Source organism: Felis catus, chromosome D1 (genome assembly GCF_018350175.1).
Source record: "Felis catus isolate Fca126 chromosome D1, F.catus_Fca126_mat1.0, whole genome shotgun sequence".
In the NCBI taxonomy this organism is placed as follows: domain Eukaryota; kingdom Metazoa; phylum Chordata; class Mammalia; order Carnivora; family Felidae; genus Felis; species Felis catus.
Genome location: NC_058377.1, coordinates 32,080,574 through 32,095,918, shown reverse-complemented (window position 1 = coordinate 32,095,918; position 15,345 = coordinate 32,080,574). Strand labels below are relative to the sequence as shown.

General features: G+C 42.5%; 1 protein-coding gene and 1 long non-coding RNA gene across 8 annotated transcripts in view; one reads left to right on the top strand and one right to left on the bottom strand.

Annotated features, from left to right (window-relative positions):
- The window catches only part of LOC123380412 (transport and Golgi organization protein 1 homolog), a 91,595-nt gene that overhangs the window by 48,266 nt on the left and 27,984 nt on the right, over positions 1–15,345 (bottom strand). For 3 of the 7 annotated variants that reach the window (XM_045038563.1, XM_045038565.1, XM_045038566.1), the window contains exon 1: positions 2,167–2,379. The exons of the other annotated variants lie outside the window; for them this stretch is intronic. In XM_045038563.1, the coding sequence (XP_044894498.1) occupies positions 2,167–2,232 (66 nt within the window). In that variant the 5' untranslated portion in view covers positions 2,233–2,379. Of the gene's footprint in view, positions 1–2,166; positions 2,380–15,345 lie in introns of those variants that run through there. 7 annotated transcript variants of the gene reach the window in all.
- On the top strand, positions 2,822–15,075 carry LOC111559440. Its single transcript, XR_006586172.1, has 2 exons — positions 2,822–10,762; positions 14,807–15,075. It is a non-coding gene; the product is annotated as an uncharacterized LOC111559440 (long non-coding RNA).

Sequence of the window (15,345 nt, the reverse complement as noted above, 5' to 3'; positions counted from 1 at the left end):
AGAGATTCAAATGAGACTGTTATAGAGACCGATGTTTACAGATATGGATATAACTGAGAGATGTGCAGCTGCTCTTATAATAATATGGGATTATTCCAGCAAAAATAAATTCTACATTATTGTTGAGTTTCTAAAAACACTGAGGTTTTCTTTTTTCTAATGTTGATTTATTTTTGAAAGTAGAGAGAGCGGGGGAGGAACGAGAGAGAGGGAGACAGAGAATCCAAAGCAGGCTCCACGCTGTTAGCACACAGCCTGATGCTGGGCTCAAACTCACAAACCTGAGCCAAAATCAAGAGTCAGATGCTTAACTGACTGAACCACCCAGGCTCCCCATAAGGTTTTACGTTCAAGGTTTACTTTGAATCTGAATCACAGCCCAAATTGTCAGATTTCTGAATTAAATAAAGATTTGCATAATCAGGTGATCTTGTCTATTTTGATGAAATCTATGAGGTTTTAAGTTACTTGAACACACATCTCCAAATAGCCAATACAACCAATTCAAGTTCCTATTTCATAGTGTTGCACCTAAATCAATCAATTTTGTGCCAATAAACCTCTCTAGAAAGTAGCCTCCAAAATGTGTACCATTTGTATCTTCAGCTCTCAGAACTGAGGTCACTAAATTGCGTCCTGGTGGGAAATGCACACTGTCTTTGAGTGGCCAGTGTCTGCAAGAGACCAGGGGCCGTCAGCACAGTGATCATGGGGATCAAAAGACAGAGGCCATCTTGACATGAATGGTAAACATCCTAAGTCCTGGGCACTCTTGATACCTCTGCCAGCTATCTGTATGCTGATTTGATTAGTTACCGTTAACTAGATTAGATCCAAGGGAGCCAGTAACACTTGGTTCCCACAGACAATGGTCATGACCAGGTGGAGGTAGGAAATGCAAGACAAGTTAGTTTGTGCACGAATTCAGAAATGAGGGAGGGAGAGAGAGCTGAACTGATCTATGAGATGCAGCCTAGGTAGAAGGGGGAAATTGCAATAAACAGAACCAAGAAATTTCCTCCTTCGTAGACTCAAAAGAGACAGAATAGATTCTGTTGTGCCTGGAGGTATTCATGTGAGAGGATTCTGCCTCAATTTAGGTTGTTCCTGACTTGGGACGTTGCAGATCCCTCTCTGAGAATCTGGTGCATGCCAATCTCAAGAAATCTACTTTTCTCTATGGGTGTCCCCTGTGTCTCTGTCTCAGGCTCTTGGGAGTACAGGTTTTGCTTTTTAATGATAGAACGAAACATTCACACTGGCAACCAGGTATTTCTTTATAGTTGGACAATCCTAAGGACATTCAAGACCCTTTTTGCTTTGGGTAAATCAACACTCTGCACATAGTTGGCTAAAGAAAGGACAAGAATGCATTCACTTCCTGATCACATCACTCCTAGTGATTTTCTTATTATAAATGTCCAAGCAGGCTGAGGCCACTTCATGTACGCTGAGCTTGTCAGCTACCTGGTTGGACACAGAGTCCTTGGGGGCAGCCTCTAAGACCAGAGGGAGAGGGCTGATGCACAAGTTTCCAAAAGCGAACAAACCAGGAAGCACAGAGCACAAACCACATTTCACTTTCCAACACCAACACTTCGGACACCACGGTTCCCAGGGCTACCAAACTTCACAAACGTGAACAACGTGCTGATAGGAAAACTAACTACGTATAAGAGGGACTCTAAACTTACAAAGCTTGAAGAAGAATCTTGACAGGCCTTCCAGGAGCCATCTAATAGTATAAAATACTATTAATACTATTAAATGGCTCTTATTCAATCGAGTTTCTGACATTTTTAAAAATGATTTTAAGGAAGTATAATTCAAACATCATACGAGCCCCTTATTTAAGACAAAGATCTCAGTGGCTTTTAGTATCTTCCCATGTCCTTCTTTCTTGACATTATGAAGCTCAGGTTTCCATCCTGTCAACACTACTCTTTTTGGACCAAGTGGCCCAGACAGGATCCACAACTTCATGTGGACAGGTGTGGCCAGAACCCCTACATGCTGGTCGAGAAACCTTGCCCTGACTTAATGGGTTTTGCCAAAGAACTGAGTTCTCATCAAGGACTCCATGAAAAAGCTGGTTTTTTAACCACAGTCTGAAAAAGATAAATAAATACAAAAGGAAGAAGTCACTGATGTCGGATGTGTACTCACATTTGTCTTGGGGTAACCGGCATACCCGAGTAAGAGGATATAGAAAAATAGCTTCCGAACCGTCATATTCTGGTCCTTTCAGGGGGCGCCTGGGCACCAGAGAGGAGGTGCAGATGGGGGTGAGGAGGTGGTGGGGGTGGGAGGGGAAGGGACGGGGTGGGAAAGGGGGTGAGGTGGGGGGGCGGGGTTTAAATAGGGATGGGATTGGGGAGGGGGGTGTGGCAGGAGAAGAAGGGGGTCAGGGAGAGTACCCGGATCAGATCAAGTACAAGAAGGGAGGGAGGAGGGTTCAGACAAGTTAGTAGCTCAGCAGGTCAGTAAATCACTAGATGAGCAGGCCACAGTAGCCAGTTAAGTAGACTGTCAGTAACAGGTGGAGCAGACGAAGATCTCTCTTCATCCAAGTCTTCACCTGTTTGAGCATTGCCATAGCAATTCAGACGCTTTATGCTCTCTCTCCACCAATCAGCTGCCTTCAACCCTGATAGCTCACAAAGGACGCCCCGCGTGACCATGGCTTTTCAAAAGCCCCTTCCATGGGGGCGCCTGGGTGGCGCAGTCGGTTAAGCGTCCGACTTCAGCCAGGTCACGATCTCGCGGTCCGTGAGTTCCAGCCCCGCGTAGGGCTCTGGGCTGATGGCTCAGAGCCTGGAGCCTGTTTCCGATTCTGTGTCTCCCTCTCTCTCTGCCCCTCCCCCGTTCATGCTCTGTCTCTCTCTGTCCCAAAAATAAAATAAACGTTGAAAAAAAAAATTCAAAGGGACTCCCCAAAGGTGACCCCCAGCAATGGGTGAATAGGAGACAATCTATCTCTTCATTAGATTCTGTTGGGAAACTGTATATCTACATGCAAAAGAATGAAAGTGAACCCTTCCCTTACATGATACACAAAAATCTACTTAAAATGGCTTAAAGACTTAAATGTAACACCTGAAACCATCATACGTCTAGGAAAAATCAAAGAGGAAAGCTCCTTGACTATGCTCTAGGCAATGAGATTTTGGGATTGGCACCAAAAGCATACGAAGTCAAAGTAAAACTAAACAATTGGGCCCACATCAAACTAAAAAGCACAGGGAAGGAAAGGGAAGGAAACCATCAACAAAATGGAAAAGCAACCTACAGAATCGGAGAATACATGTGCAGACCATCTCCAAGAAAGAGTTAATATACAAAACAAATAAGGAGTTCACATGAATAGTTAACCTTAAAAATAAAACTACCAGTTATGTTACCAGGAAAAGAAAATGGCTTCTTTAGGAATAGCAGAGAACTGCCCCTTGGGAGAAGGAAGCTATAGCAAGTCTGGAGAACAAAGGAGAGGAACACTTTTGTAGAGGAAAGGAAGAAATCGGGAGGGCTATGATATAGTAAAAGTCCATTGGAGTAAACTGGGAGATCCAAGTATAGTGGCTTTTCACTGCTTAAGTTGTGACCGTCACCAGCTGGGCCATCATGGGGGAAGAAGAAAGACCTTTCTTCCTCTTGCTGAGGTAGTATAGCAGTAGCTGAAGTAGTGTCAGCTTACAAGATATGTCTCCTTCCAGTGGGTCTGCAGGAAATGACACGTGGTAGAGCCTGTGAGCTTCCCCCTTCTGGCCCCCTGACTCCATTTTCTTTAAGGTTTTATTTTCTTTCCAGTTCATTAGCATACAGTGTTGCATTCGTTTCAGGTATACAATAGAGTAATTCAACACTTCCATTTTAAATAAAGTTTCCTCTTACAATTTTCCCAAAGTCAACAGCAAAGAAACCATATAACAGGGTGAAAAAGTGGGCAAGGACCCAAATAGACTTTTTCCAAAGAAGACATACAAAAGGCTAACCGGTATAAGAAAAGATGCTCAACATCGCTAATTGTCAGGGAAATGCAAACCAAAACCACAATGAGCTATTACCTCACACCTGTTTGTTAGGATGCCTATTCTCCAAAAGTCAAAAGATAACAACTGTGGGCAAGGATGTGGAGGAAAAGTGAACCCTTCAGCACTATTTCCAGGAATGTAAATCGGTACAGCCATTGTGGAAAACAGTTTGGAGGTTCTCAAAAAGTTAAAAATAGAAATACCAAATGATCCAGCAATCCCACTTCTGGGTGTAGATCACTATCTCAATGAGACATCTGTACTCCCATGTTCATTGCAATATTATTCAGTAGCCAAGATATGGAAACAACTTTAAGTGCCCATCAAAATAAAGAAAAATGGCCTGTGCATTCAGTGGAATAGTATCTGGCCAGAAGAAAGAAGGAAGTTCTACCATTTCTGACAACGTGGGTGAACCCAGAGGACATGATTCTAAGTGAAATTAGTCAGACGCACACAGACAGATATTGTATAATCTCATGCAGGTGTGAACTCTTCGTCTAAAGAAAAGTTAAACTTGTAGAGACAGAGAGTTGAAGGGTAGTTACCAGAGGCTGGAGGATGGGCAAAAGGGGGAGATACTGATCAAAACGTACAAACTTTCCATTGTAAGATGCACAAGTTCTAGCGACCTAACGTACAGTACGTTGACTACAGTTAACAATACCATATCGTATACTTGAAATTGACTAAGAGAGCAGATCTCAAGCATTCTAACCACACCACAAAAACAAAGTAGCTATGGGTGGTGATGGATATGTTAACTAGTTTCATTGTGGTTATCACTTCACAGTGTATGCATATATCAACCTATCACATTGTAAGTCTCAAATACATAAAATTTTTATTCATCAAAAATAATAAATAAGTAAGCAAATAAAGACCAAAATAAAGAGATAAATGAACAAAATTCCAATGTGTGAAAATGACTTTGGATAATGCCTGAAACAGAGTAACAGCCACCAGAGATACAAGAGGACCTGGGAAATAGATACATACGTGGTACTTCAGTATACCTGGAGCAAAAAGGTGAGGAGAGAATACAGGCTTCTTTTAAGAGATGAAGCTGGAGAAGTAACCAAAGCCTGTTTCTGCAGGACCTTGCAAACCAGTAAAGAACTTTGTGCTTTTTCCGGAAAGTACTGAGAAGCCATTGAAGAATTTCAATCATTCACTGACTGATTGCTGAGCTTTCATTGTTAAAAGATCATTCTGATTGGAGATGGAGAATGGGTTGACGTGAAAGGGAAGTGGGTGGCAGGAAAAGTAAACAGGCCAATTTTAAGGCTGCGCATGAGATGGTGGTGGCCTGGCCTATGTTAGTTGCGCAAGACTGGAAGTAGTGGGAAGATGAGGCAATTGTTTCCAGACATACAAGTGAGAGGTCTTGATGATTAGCTTTTGGGGTTGGGAGAGAGGGAGAGGTCTAATGGGTCAGTTGCTACAGTGGGATCGAGAAGGGCAAGAGACAACTTGCATTGAGCTACGACAGGATGACCTTGGTGGGAAGGATACAACTGGGAGGTGAAGGCCAGAACCCAGATGACCATATGTTGAGGAGAGGCTGGGAAGTGAAGAGTGGAGTCAAGATTATTGACTTGTCAACAGTACTGCTTGTTGCCACCTAACATCCATTCCCACCTTCTCTCATATTGAGAGAATTCCTGATATTTAGTTGGGTACATGGCTTTGTAGACTAAGCCTTTACATTACCAGGAAGTGTTAAGTTATGGTCAACAGAATGCAAATGGAAGTGAGGTGTGCTATGGGCAATGGTGTTAAAAGAAAGGATATGCTCTCCCCTCCCCATTTTCCTTGCCTGCTCGCTGCAAACAGATCTGCTGTGCTGAGTCATCTTTGACCTTGTCAGTAAGGAACCACAGAGCAACCATACAGAATCCTGGGTATCTGACACTATAGGGTAACCATTGTGGGTTTGAACATATACCTAGACTGTTACATGAAAGAGAAATACATATTTTGTCGAAGCCACGGTTATTTATACCCCTGTTAGAGCAACCCGCTCTATATCCAAACTATTACAGAATTTGATACAAGAAGGGAGTGGCTGATAGTTTAGAACCCAACATAAGTGGCATAGGTTTGGTGGGCAGGCAGTAGGTGGGACGGCACAGGTATTACAGTCTGGTGGCAAGTCTGGTGACAGTTTTTATGTTGTGACAAAACACTAAGCTGTTGTCTATGATCATTCTCATGGCGGATCACATGCCATCAGAACCTGAAACTCAAGAAGAAATTAATCGTAATATTTGGAACGTGGTGTCTGTGGGATGCATTTTGCCACTTTCACCAGGAACTTGCCACAAACAGATCTCAGGCTAGGGTCAGCCAGTCTGCCAGCACTGATTCAAGGGTATACAGCTCTTCTAAGGAAGCTCTTTCTGCCTGTAGATGACAATCCAATTTGGCGGCAACGAGAGTGACTAGTGCCTCCAAAGCCTGAGAGAGGCAAAAACTTCTGCACCCCAAACTGAAGGAATTACAAGTGGCTTTCAATAGGTAGCCTAAGCAGGACAGGACACCCAAGCCTTTCTCAGTCACCTCCCCAATATGGCTGACTCAAGGTAAATTGGCTAAGTGCAAAATAGCTGTCATTGATTTAGTAGGGAGACTTGGTAAATCCCAGAACAAGCTACACAGAAGACCAGAGTTTTCAGGCCCCAAAACTATGCCTGAACAAAATATTTCAGGATGACTATTTACATATGGAATTTGACAGACATAAAAGTAGACCAGAAGCCTAAATGTTTGAGGGAATTTGCTTGCAAAAGAAACCATAGCCTAGGAAAATGGGGAGGAGAGAGCATATCCTTTCTTGTAACGCCATTGTCAATAAGGCATAGACTAGTTTGACCTCTAATACAATCCTTATGATCCCCTTTCTGCGCAGCAGGAAGTGGGCTGCAAAAGCCATCCTGTCCTCAAGAAGGGTATATTCTTCCAAACATCCACCTCAGATTTGTCCACAGAGGATGATGAACATGAAAGAATGTTCCAGAGGGAAAGACAAAAGCTAAAGATGACAGCAGAGGAAGCAACGCCTCCCAGACAGCAGAATCAGGACCTACTGAATGGACTGAGGCCCCAAAGAGTGCCAGGACAGGGTTCTGTCATAATTCATGCCTAGGGGAGTTGGATCATTGCTAGGGACCTATGTTACCTCATTATTCACTCTTCTCTTTCCAGTATTGGAGTTTTTATAGCAATACCCTACTCCAGGGATAGATATTGGTTGGTCTGGAGACTAGACATAACTCATGCTTTAGTTTGTAGTTTGTCAGATAGGAATTCTATCCCTACTGAATGGAGAGAACCAAGGAGTAACAAGAGATACTAAATTTTGACCCAGATGTAGTCATTCTAGGAGACCTGGGGGTTATATTTCTTGAATATGACAATGTTCTATGCGTGGGGATGATGCTCTGTGTGTATTTGCGGACAGTTGTTTAATCAAAGGGGTAGACCCTGACAGAAACTGTTAGTGGTCACTCAATAGTCATGCCCTCAGTTCTCTCATAGAAATGGAATGCCCTATTTCTGTCTGAACACATAACCACTCAAAAAGAAAGACCACATTTCCCAGCCTCTCACGAAGCTATGTACAGCCAGGCGACTAAGTTCAGACCAATGAAATGTGAGCAGAAGTGATATGGAAAACTTTCTGGTTATTCTCTGAAGCTAGAGGCATGTCCTCCCCTTTCCCACCTTCACTTCCCACTTCCTGGATGTGGACATGATGCTGAGTCCTCTCAGTTCTACCCTAGAGGTGGTGGAGCACCTTCACAGAAGGAACCTGAGTCCCTGAGAGGGTGGAGCTGCTAAGCCAGCTATGGACTGCATATGCCCAGACTATTCAGGAAGGAAGGAATAAATTACTGGGAGTGTTTGTTGAAGCAACCGAACCTATATCTAACCAGACCTTACTCTAAAGAATTTGTTCGTATTGTAGACAGTAGGAAGCTAATAACAGCATTTGAACTCTCATGATTTGATACAAGTATTTTTGTTCTAATGTTGAGTACATTGATGATATGCCAGTATCATCAAATGAAAATCACTAATCCTGAGTTTCTAGAACTTGAATAAATCTATCAATAACCCAAAGCAGTCATTGTTTACTCTTTTCTATGTTTGCAAACGTGGATGGGAATTGGGAAGAAGAGCGCCAACCACCTGAAACAGATAAATTTACACATCACACAGTTAGAAAAATGAAGTTAAAATTCCAACAAAGGATACATGTTCGATATTTTGTTAAATACTGGGACTGCTTTGAAATGTATATTATCAATACCTCCTTTTAAATAACCTTCTTAGATTTTGCTAACTCGAGACTCTAAGGTCTACCTTTCCCTCTTCTGCTGAGTATCACAAGGTCTCCACTCCAGATCTAAATGCTACAAACTTTGTTATGAGACAGTCTTATGGGACAATATCTAGAGGACTTTCAATGTGACAGTTTTTAAAAGAAACCCTGACATTTTTGTGGGTTCAGTGTTCAGGGCTCAGTGCTCTTGTGACTGATGAGCAATCTCTTTCATCAGTGCAAGACTTTGTGATAAAATCTTACTCAACTTCTGTGTCTGTTATCTTAAAGTCTACCACACCTGGCACTATAGTCTGTGGCCTATTTCTCTTGACATACTATTAAAAGTCAAGATATATTCATTGTTTCATTTTGCCTCATGGCCCCCAAGCCCCACCTTCCACAGGCAAAGGAGATTGTCTTTTAGGCCTAGGAGCCAATGAAAGTGATCCAGTACTTGGTTTGTTCCAAGTCTGGGAAAGTTCCTCCTGCCCCAGAGCTGGCATCGAAATTGCAAAAGGTAAGCAGTTCTCAGAGGAGACAGAGACAACAGCTCCCCCATCCTCCCAATATCTCAAGTCCCTTAAGAGAGTCTGTTGTTGAAGTCGGTAGATATTTGTGTTCAATTTCTTTCTCTCCAGCAGTCTGACTCTTGTTTGTATTCATAAAGAAATTGTTGACCTTATGGATTCGTTCGCAGCACTAGGACCTCAAAGATGATCTCTCTGAGACACGTACCGACACACTGCCTTTTCTCCAACTTGCCTAGGTGGTTCCCCGAGACAAATGTGGAGCTGGTTTCAAATCTTCTCTGTGACCTGGTGTGCCTGATGAGGACCAAAGAGAAAAACTGCTACTTGGACCTTCAAATTTTCTGACTCCAAGACCCAAGGCAAAACAATTCTCCACACTTTAATTTGATAAAGGATGTGCTAAACCAAAGGTCCCAACTTGAAAAGGTAAAACCAAAAAAGTTTTTCAACTTTGAAATGTTGGCAAAGACCCCCTGGTAAGGTGTCTGTTTCATAACCAAAGATCATGAGATTCAAACCCCATCCATGCCTGGCCCTAGAAAGTACAAATTCACAGGAGAGGTGTTCTAGCAAGTGACTAAAAACACAGGCTTGGCAGCCAAACAGGTTTGTGTTTAAATCCTGGCCTTGTCACTAAAACCAAATGTCCTTGAGGAAACTGCTTAGCTAAAACCTTAGTTTTGTTATCAGTCAAATGGAGATGTTAATGGTACCCGTTTCTTAGTGTTGTTGAAGAGATTAAATGAGATAATCAATGATGCCAAAGGAGAAGAAGACAAATGCAGCTCTGGAAGAATGATTAATCTCTCCCAGAAAGTGGCTAGCATCCTCTCTGATACATGGGCCCTCAGCCATGGGGACCAACTGATGATATTCCTGCCCCCAGCACCAGAAACCTACTGGAGCTGCCTGGCCTGGGTGCGACTGGGTAAGACATGGGAGAGGAGCCCCTGGGACAGAGGCTCCTATGGGATTCCAGTCTCAGTCATTCACAGAATGGAGAGATGGTAAAAGGATGTCCATCTGATGCCTGAATTCTTCCCATTGTGTGGGGGTCTATAAACAGGCCTAAGGTTTCATCTCAGCTCCACGAACTGCCACTTTTGTAATATCATCCCTCTCTGAGCCTCAGTTTCCTTATTTGTGAAATGGGCACAGTAATAGAGTCAGACATATGTGTTTTTGTGAGACTAAAACACAAATTATCCATAGAGAGTGCTTAACTACCTTGTAGGCCATTTATCACCGCAAGGAAATCTTAGCCTCTGAGAGGCTCCAAAATAGAAATATTTTGTGGAATTAGGAGGTTCCTAGGAAACTCAAAGCACATGTTCCCTGGAGGTTTCCCATGAAGTGTTTGCCATTATAAGTTCCCACAAATGGCTCAGCCTATTGCTTTTGCCTGAGAATAGGCTTGTAGTTAAAAAACAAAAAACCCTAAAGAGCATTCAAAGAGCAGGTATCCTTGAGAATGCCAGGTGTGGGAGGCACAAAGAAGACAAGACAGGAGTGAGCCACACCACGGCTCAACAGAAGCCCTTGAGTACTTCAGGAAGTAAGTCCTATTTTTTGAAGGCCCTATGCTTGGAGGCTCATCTTTGCCATGTAGTTCCCAAGAGTTGGGGTGCCTGAGGTAGCTCACAATCCCCTCAGTCCTCTGGGACAACTTCTGTATTATGAGATCCTCCTGACTGTGGGTCACCACACCTGGAGTGGGGTTTCTTGTGAGACTGTGTCTCTGCCTCTCCTGTTTCCATATATGTTATCCTTTTATCCGTTATTTTACAGACACTGTTAAGCTATCTTTCAGATCCTTTTCAGAGGGAATTGTTCCATAAGCAGCTGTTGAATTCTTGTGTTCATGGGAGGAGGTGAGTTCAGGCCCCTCCCATGCTGCCATCTTGACCCCAGCTCCACAGTCCATACTCTAAACCACATGTGAAATAATACATTTTTAAAACCACTCTTTGGGCAAATAGCAATGATACGTTTCTTCTGAACGTGTATTCTGAAATGTTATCAAAAGTCCATAGAATGAAAATCACTGAGCAAGAAGCTGGAGCTAAGGATGACTGAGACAAAGTTCGACCCTCAGAGGGGCTGAAACACTCCTAGGGGAGATGAGATCGAGGAAGGAGCAATTTAATGCAATCAGGAAGGTCCTCGGTAAATTGACAAGGAGTTCAGAAGGAAAAGAAACTCCCTTCAGCTAGAAAATCAGGAAAGGATGCTGCAAGGAGGTAGCACAACATGCATATTCCCACTGCAAAGAAGCCACTCTGGGGGACTATACCTTTGTTTTCATTGTATTGCTTCTGCTTACGGGGCACCTGGGTGGCGCAGTCGGTTAAGCGTCCGACTTCAGCCAGGTCACGATCTCGCGGTCTGGGAGTTCGAGCCCCGCGTCGGGCTCTGGGCTGATGATGGCTCAGAGCCTGGAGCCTCTTTCCGATTCTGTGTCTCCCTCTCTCTCTGCCCCTCCCCCGTTCATGCTCTGTCTCTCTCTGTCCCAAAAATAAATAAACGTTGAAAAAAAATTAAAAAAAAATAGTTTAGGACGATACTTTGGGAAAGGGTCACCAAGGAAAGCAGCGTCATTACTCTAAACTTTCCTTTTTTATTCAAAAGTATACTTCCCAGTATGAGATTTCAATATCCCACTTTGAATCATGGATAGAACAACTACACAAAAGATCAACCAGGAAATAGGAGAGTTGAACAACACTACAAAACAACTATGTTGATTCAAAGTGAATAAAAGTTGTTTTTTTTTTTTTTTTAATTTTAGAGAGAAGGGAGAAGACTTTCATTTAAGCCCAAGTTAAAATAGCCACCCAGGATACAAAATCTTCACAAAGAACAGACTTCCCTGAGGAAGGAACAGTCAGTGCAGGACTACATATGTTTTTTCACATGAAGTGTCATAAATCATCATGGCCAATGACATTCCAGAAAGTTACAGACTTTATCTCATGTCTTAGTATCCGCAAGGCTGTATGACTTTAATCTTATGGAAACCAGGGACATGTTTTTCTTGTTCTTTATGTTTGAAATGCTCCTTTTTGGTTATTTTTATTTTTATTTTTTGAAGCTTTCAATTTTTTATTTTTTTAAAAAAATATTAGAGAAGGAGGAGCCAAACCATAAGAGACTCTTAAAAACTGAGAAAAAACTGAGGGTTGATGGGGGGTGGGAGGGAGGGAAAGTGGGTGGTGGGCATTGAGGAGGGCACCTGTTGGGATGAGCGCTGGGTGTTGTATGGAAACCAAGTTGACAATAAATTTCATATTTAAAACATACTAAAAAATGAAAAAAATGTAAAAAAAAAAGGTGAAATTGACAACACTTAAAAGCCGTCATTCTGACCATTTTAAAATGGACAATCCAGTGGCTTTTTTTATACTCCTGATGTTGCACAACTATTACCACTAAGTCTAAAATATTATTATCATTCTGAGAAGAAAGCCCATATCCCAATTCCTCCCACGCCAATTCCCTGGCAACCACTAAATCTACTTATGTCTCTTGGTTCTGCCTGTTCTGGAGGTTTCATATAAATGGAATTATACAAGACATGGACTTTTGCTTCTCTCACTTAGCACAATGTTCTTGAAGTTCATCTACACATGTGACAGTACTGCATGGCTTTTGATGACTAGACAATATCCCCTTGTACGGTTTTACCACCTTTGATGTATCTGGTCACCAGTTGATGAACAACTGGGTTGTTTCCACATTTCAGGAATTGTGAATAGTGCTCCTATGAACATTTATGTAGAAGTTTTTGTGGGAATACATGTCTTCAATTCTCTTGGGTTTATAGCTTGGAATTTTAACTTATTTAAGTTTTTAACTTATTAAGAAATTGCCAAACTGTTTTCCAGAGTAGCCGTACCATTTCACATTTCCACAAGCAGTGTTTGAAAGTTCTGATTTCTCTACATCTTTGCCAACGTTGATTTTTTTCCTTCCAGGATTTTATTTAAAATCCTTTAATGTTTATTTATTTTTGATAGAGAAAGAGAGAGAGAGACAGAGCATGAGCGGGGGAGGGGCAGAGAGAGAGGGAGACACAGAATCCCAAGCAGGCTCCAGGCTCTGAGCTGTCAACACAGAGCCTGACGCGGGGCTTGAACTCACAGACTGCGAGTTCGTGACCTGAGCCAAAGTCGGACGCTCAACCGACTGAGCCACCCAGGCGCCCCTCCTTCCAAGATTTTCTTTAAATCCAACTTAGTTAACATGTAGTGTAGTACTGGTTGCAGGAGTAGAATTTAGTGATTCATCACTTACACATAACAGCCAGCGGTCATCACAAGTGGGCTCCTTAATGCCCATCAGCCATTTAGCCCATCCCCCCAACCACTTCCCATCCACCAATACTCAGTTTGTTCTCTATAGTTAGAAGTCTCTCAGGGTTTGCCTCCCTCGCTGTTTTTATCTTATTTTTCCTTCCCTTCCCCTACGTTCATCTGTTTTATTTCTTATATTCCACATGTGAGTGAAATCATATATTTGTCTTTCTCTGACTGACTTATTTTACTTATGAACTAGTTCATAAACTACTTCCATCCATGTCTTTGCAAATGGCAAGATTTCATTCTTTCTGTAGTCTGAGTAATATTCCATTATATACATATACACCGATTCTTCATTATCCATTCATTGTTCAATGGACATTTGGGCTCCACCCATACTTTGGCTGTTGAGGCAATGCTGCTATAAACATCGGGGTGCATGTATCCTTTTGAATTGGTATTTTTGTATTCTTTGGGTGAATACCTAGTACTGCAATTGCTGAATTGTAGGGCAGTTCTATTTTTAACTTTTTAAAAATGTTCATTTGAGAATGAGTGTGTGTATGTGATTGGGGGCGGGGGCAGGGGCAGAGAGAGGCGGGGGGAGACAGAGAATCCCAAGCAGGATCAATGCTGTCAGCGTGGAACCTGAGGCAGGGCTCAATCTCATGAACCATGAGATAAAGACCTTAGCTGAAATCAAGAGTTGAATGCTTAACTGAATGAGCCACCCAGGTGCTCCTATTTTAACTTTTTGAGGACCCTCCATGCTGTTTTCAAGAATGGCTGCAGCAGTTTGCATTTCCACCAACAGTGCAAGAGGGTTCTTCTTTCTCTACACCCTTGCCAACACTCGTTGTTTCTTGTGCTCTGGCAACCATCAGTTTTGAACAGGGACTCTTTTTATTGTCCTTAAGATATTTCCATCTGAGACACAAAAGACAAAGGGGGGAGGTGTGGCCAAGGCCCACACTGGTACACCAGATGCTTTTCCAAAACCAATAGGTCTGTAATAGGGTATGGAAGCTTTAGTATAAGACAGACATTGTCATCATCAGTTGCTCCCAGAAATATTCTAATTCTCCAAGCTTGTGAAATCAAGGGAAGCCTCTGCTTGACATAATCATAGAACAGCCTGGGGCAGACAGATGTACACTGCATGTGCCAGTCACATAATAGTCCCCAAATATGTGATAAATGGATGGAAGAAACACTATCGAACAGCCAGAAGAAAAGAGGAAGGAATTTTTGTGTTCAGTGCAAATCCAGGATCCACAGCAATGGCTATTTTCACACAAGAGGCACCAACATAGAGGAAGTTTCCACAACCCCCTTGCATCACACAGTTTCAAAATCAGGCTGCATTTCAAATAGCAATTAATCTGACACCTACCCATGTAAATTATTGACCGCTTGAGAGGAAAAGGTAATGGCAACAATGCTCAGAGGGCTCAGAGTCGATTTCTACCAAAGCTGCTATTTGGTTGCTGGCCCAACGGAGAGGTGATAGCCTAGAAGGCTAGTACTGAAAGAGATCTCATGTGCCTGCCAGGATGGTTAAGGTAATGGTATTTACTTTAAAGATATGATTGAAGCCTTCTCGTTTGCCATTTTCAGGAATCACCTTTATGCCTGGAACCCTTCAGCTGACTGTCAAGGACATTTTCTATCAATCATACACATCTAAGTCCCAGGGCATGGTAGTCAATGAGGCTATGGCCCCACTTGTGGATCTTGTTGTGTCCAACTATGCCCCCTTGAAGACCAATCTCTTGGTATCAGATAAGAGCTATGATGGGTGGTTAAATTTCAAGGAGTTGATTCACTGAATGGGCACTAAAAACAAGATGCTGAAATAAAGAAAATGTCTATTTTGGAAGATGCGATGATGTGTGAGACGTGTTAATGTAACTTGGGTGGTGTAAAAGGAGAGACAGGGAAGCTGGACAGCAATTTCTAATCCTGCATCCAGAGTACTCCCCTACACAAGATTTATGAACTGTCTTGTTACTTCTCAGTCTGAGTGGAAGGTCACATCTCCTGATTCATCCCTAAGTATTCCTTCTGGGAGACAACCAATAAAGAGCTGATAAAAATATGAAGGATCAGGAAGCATATTAAAAACAAGGAACACTCATCCTCACCAGTAAGTGGGA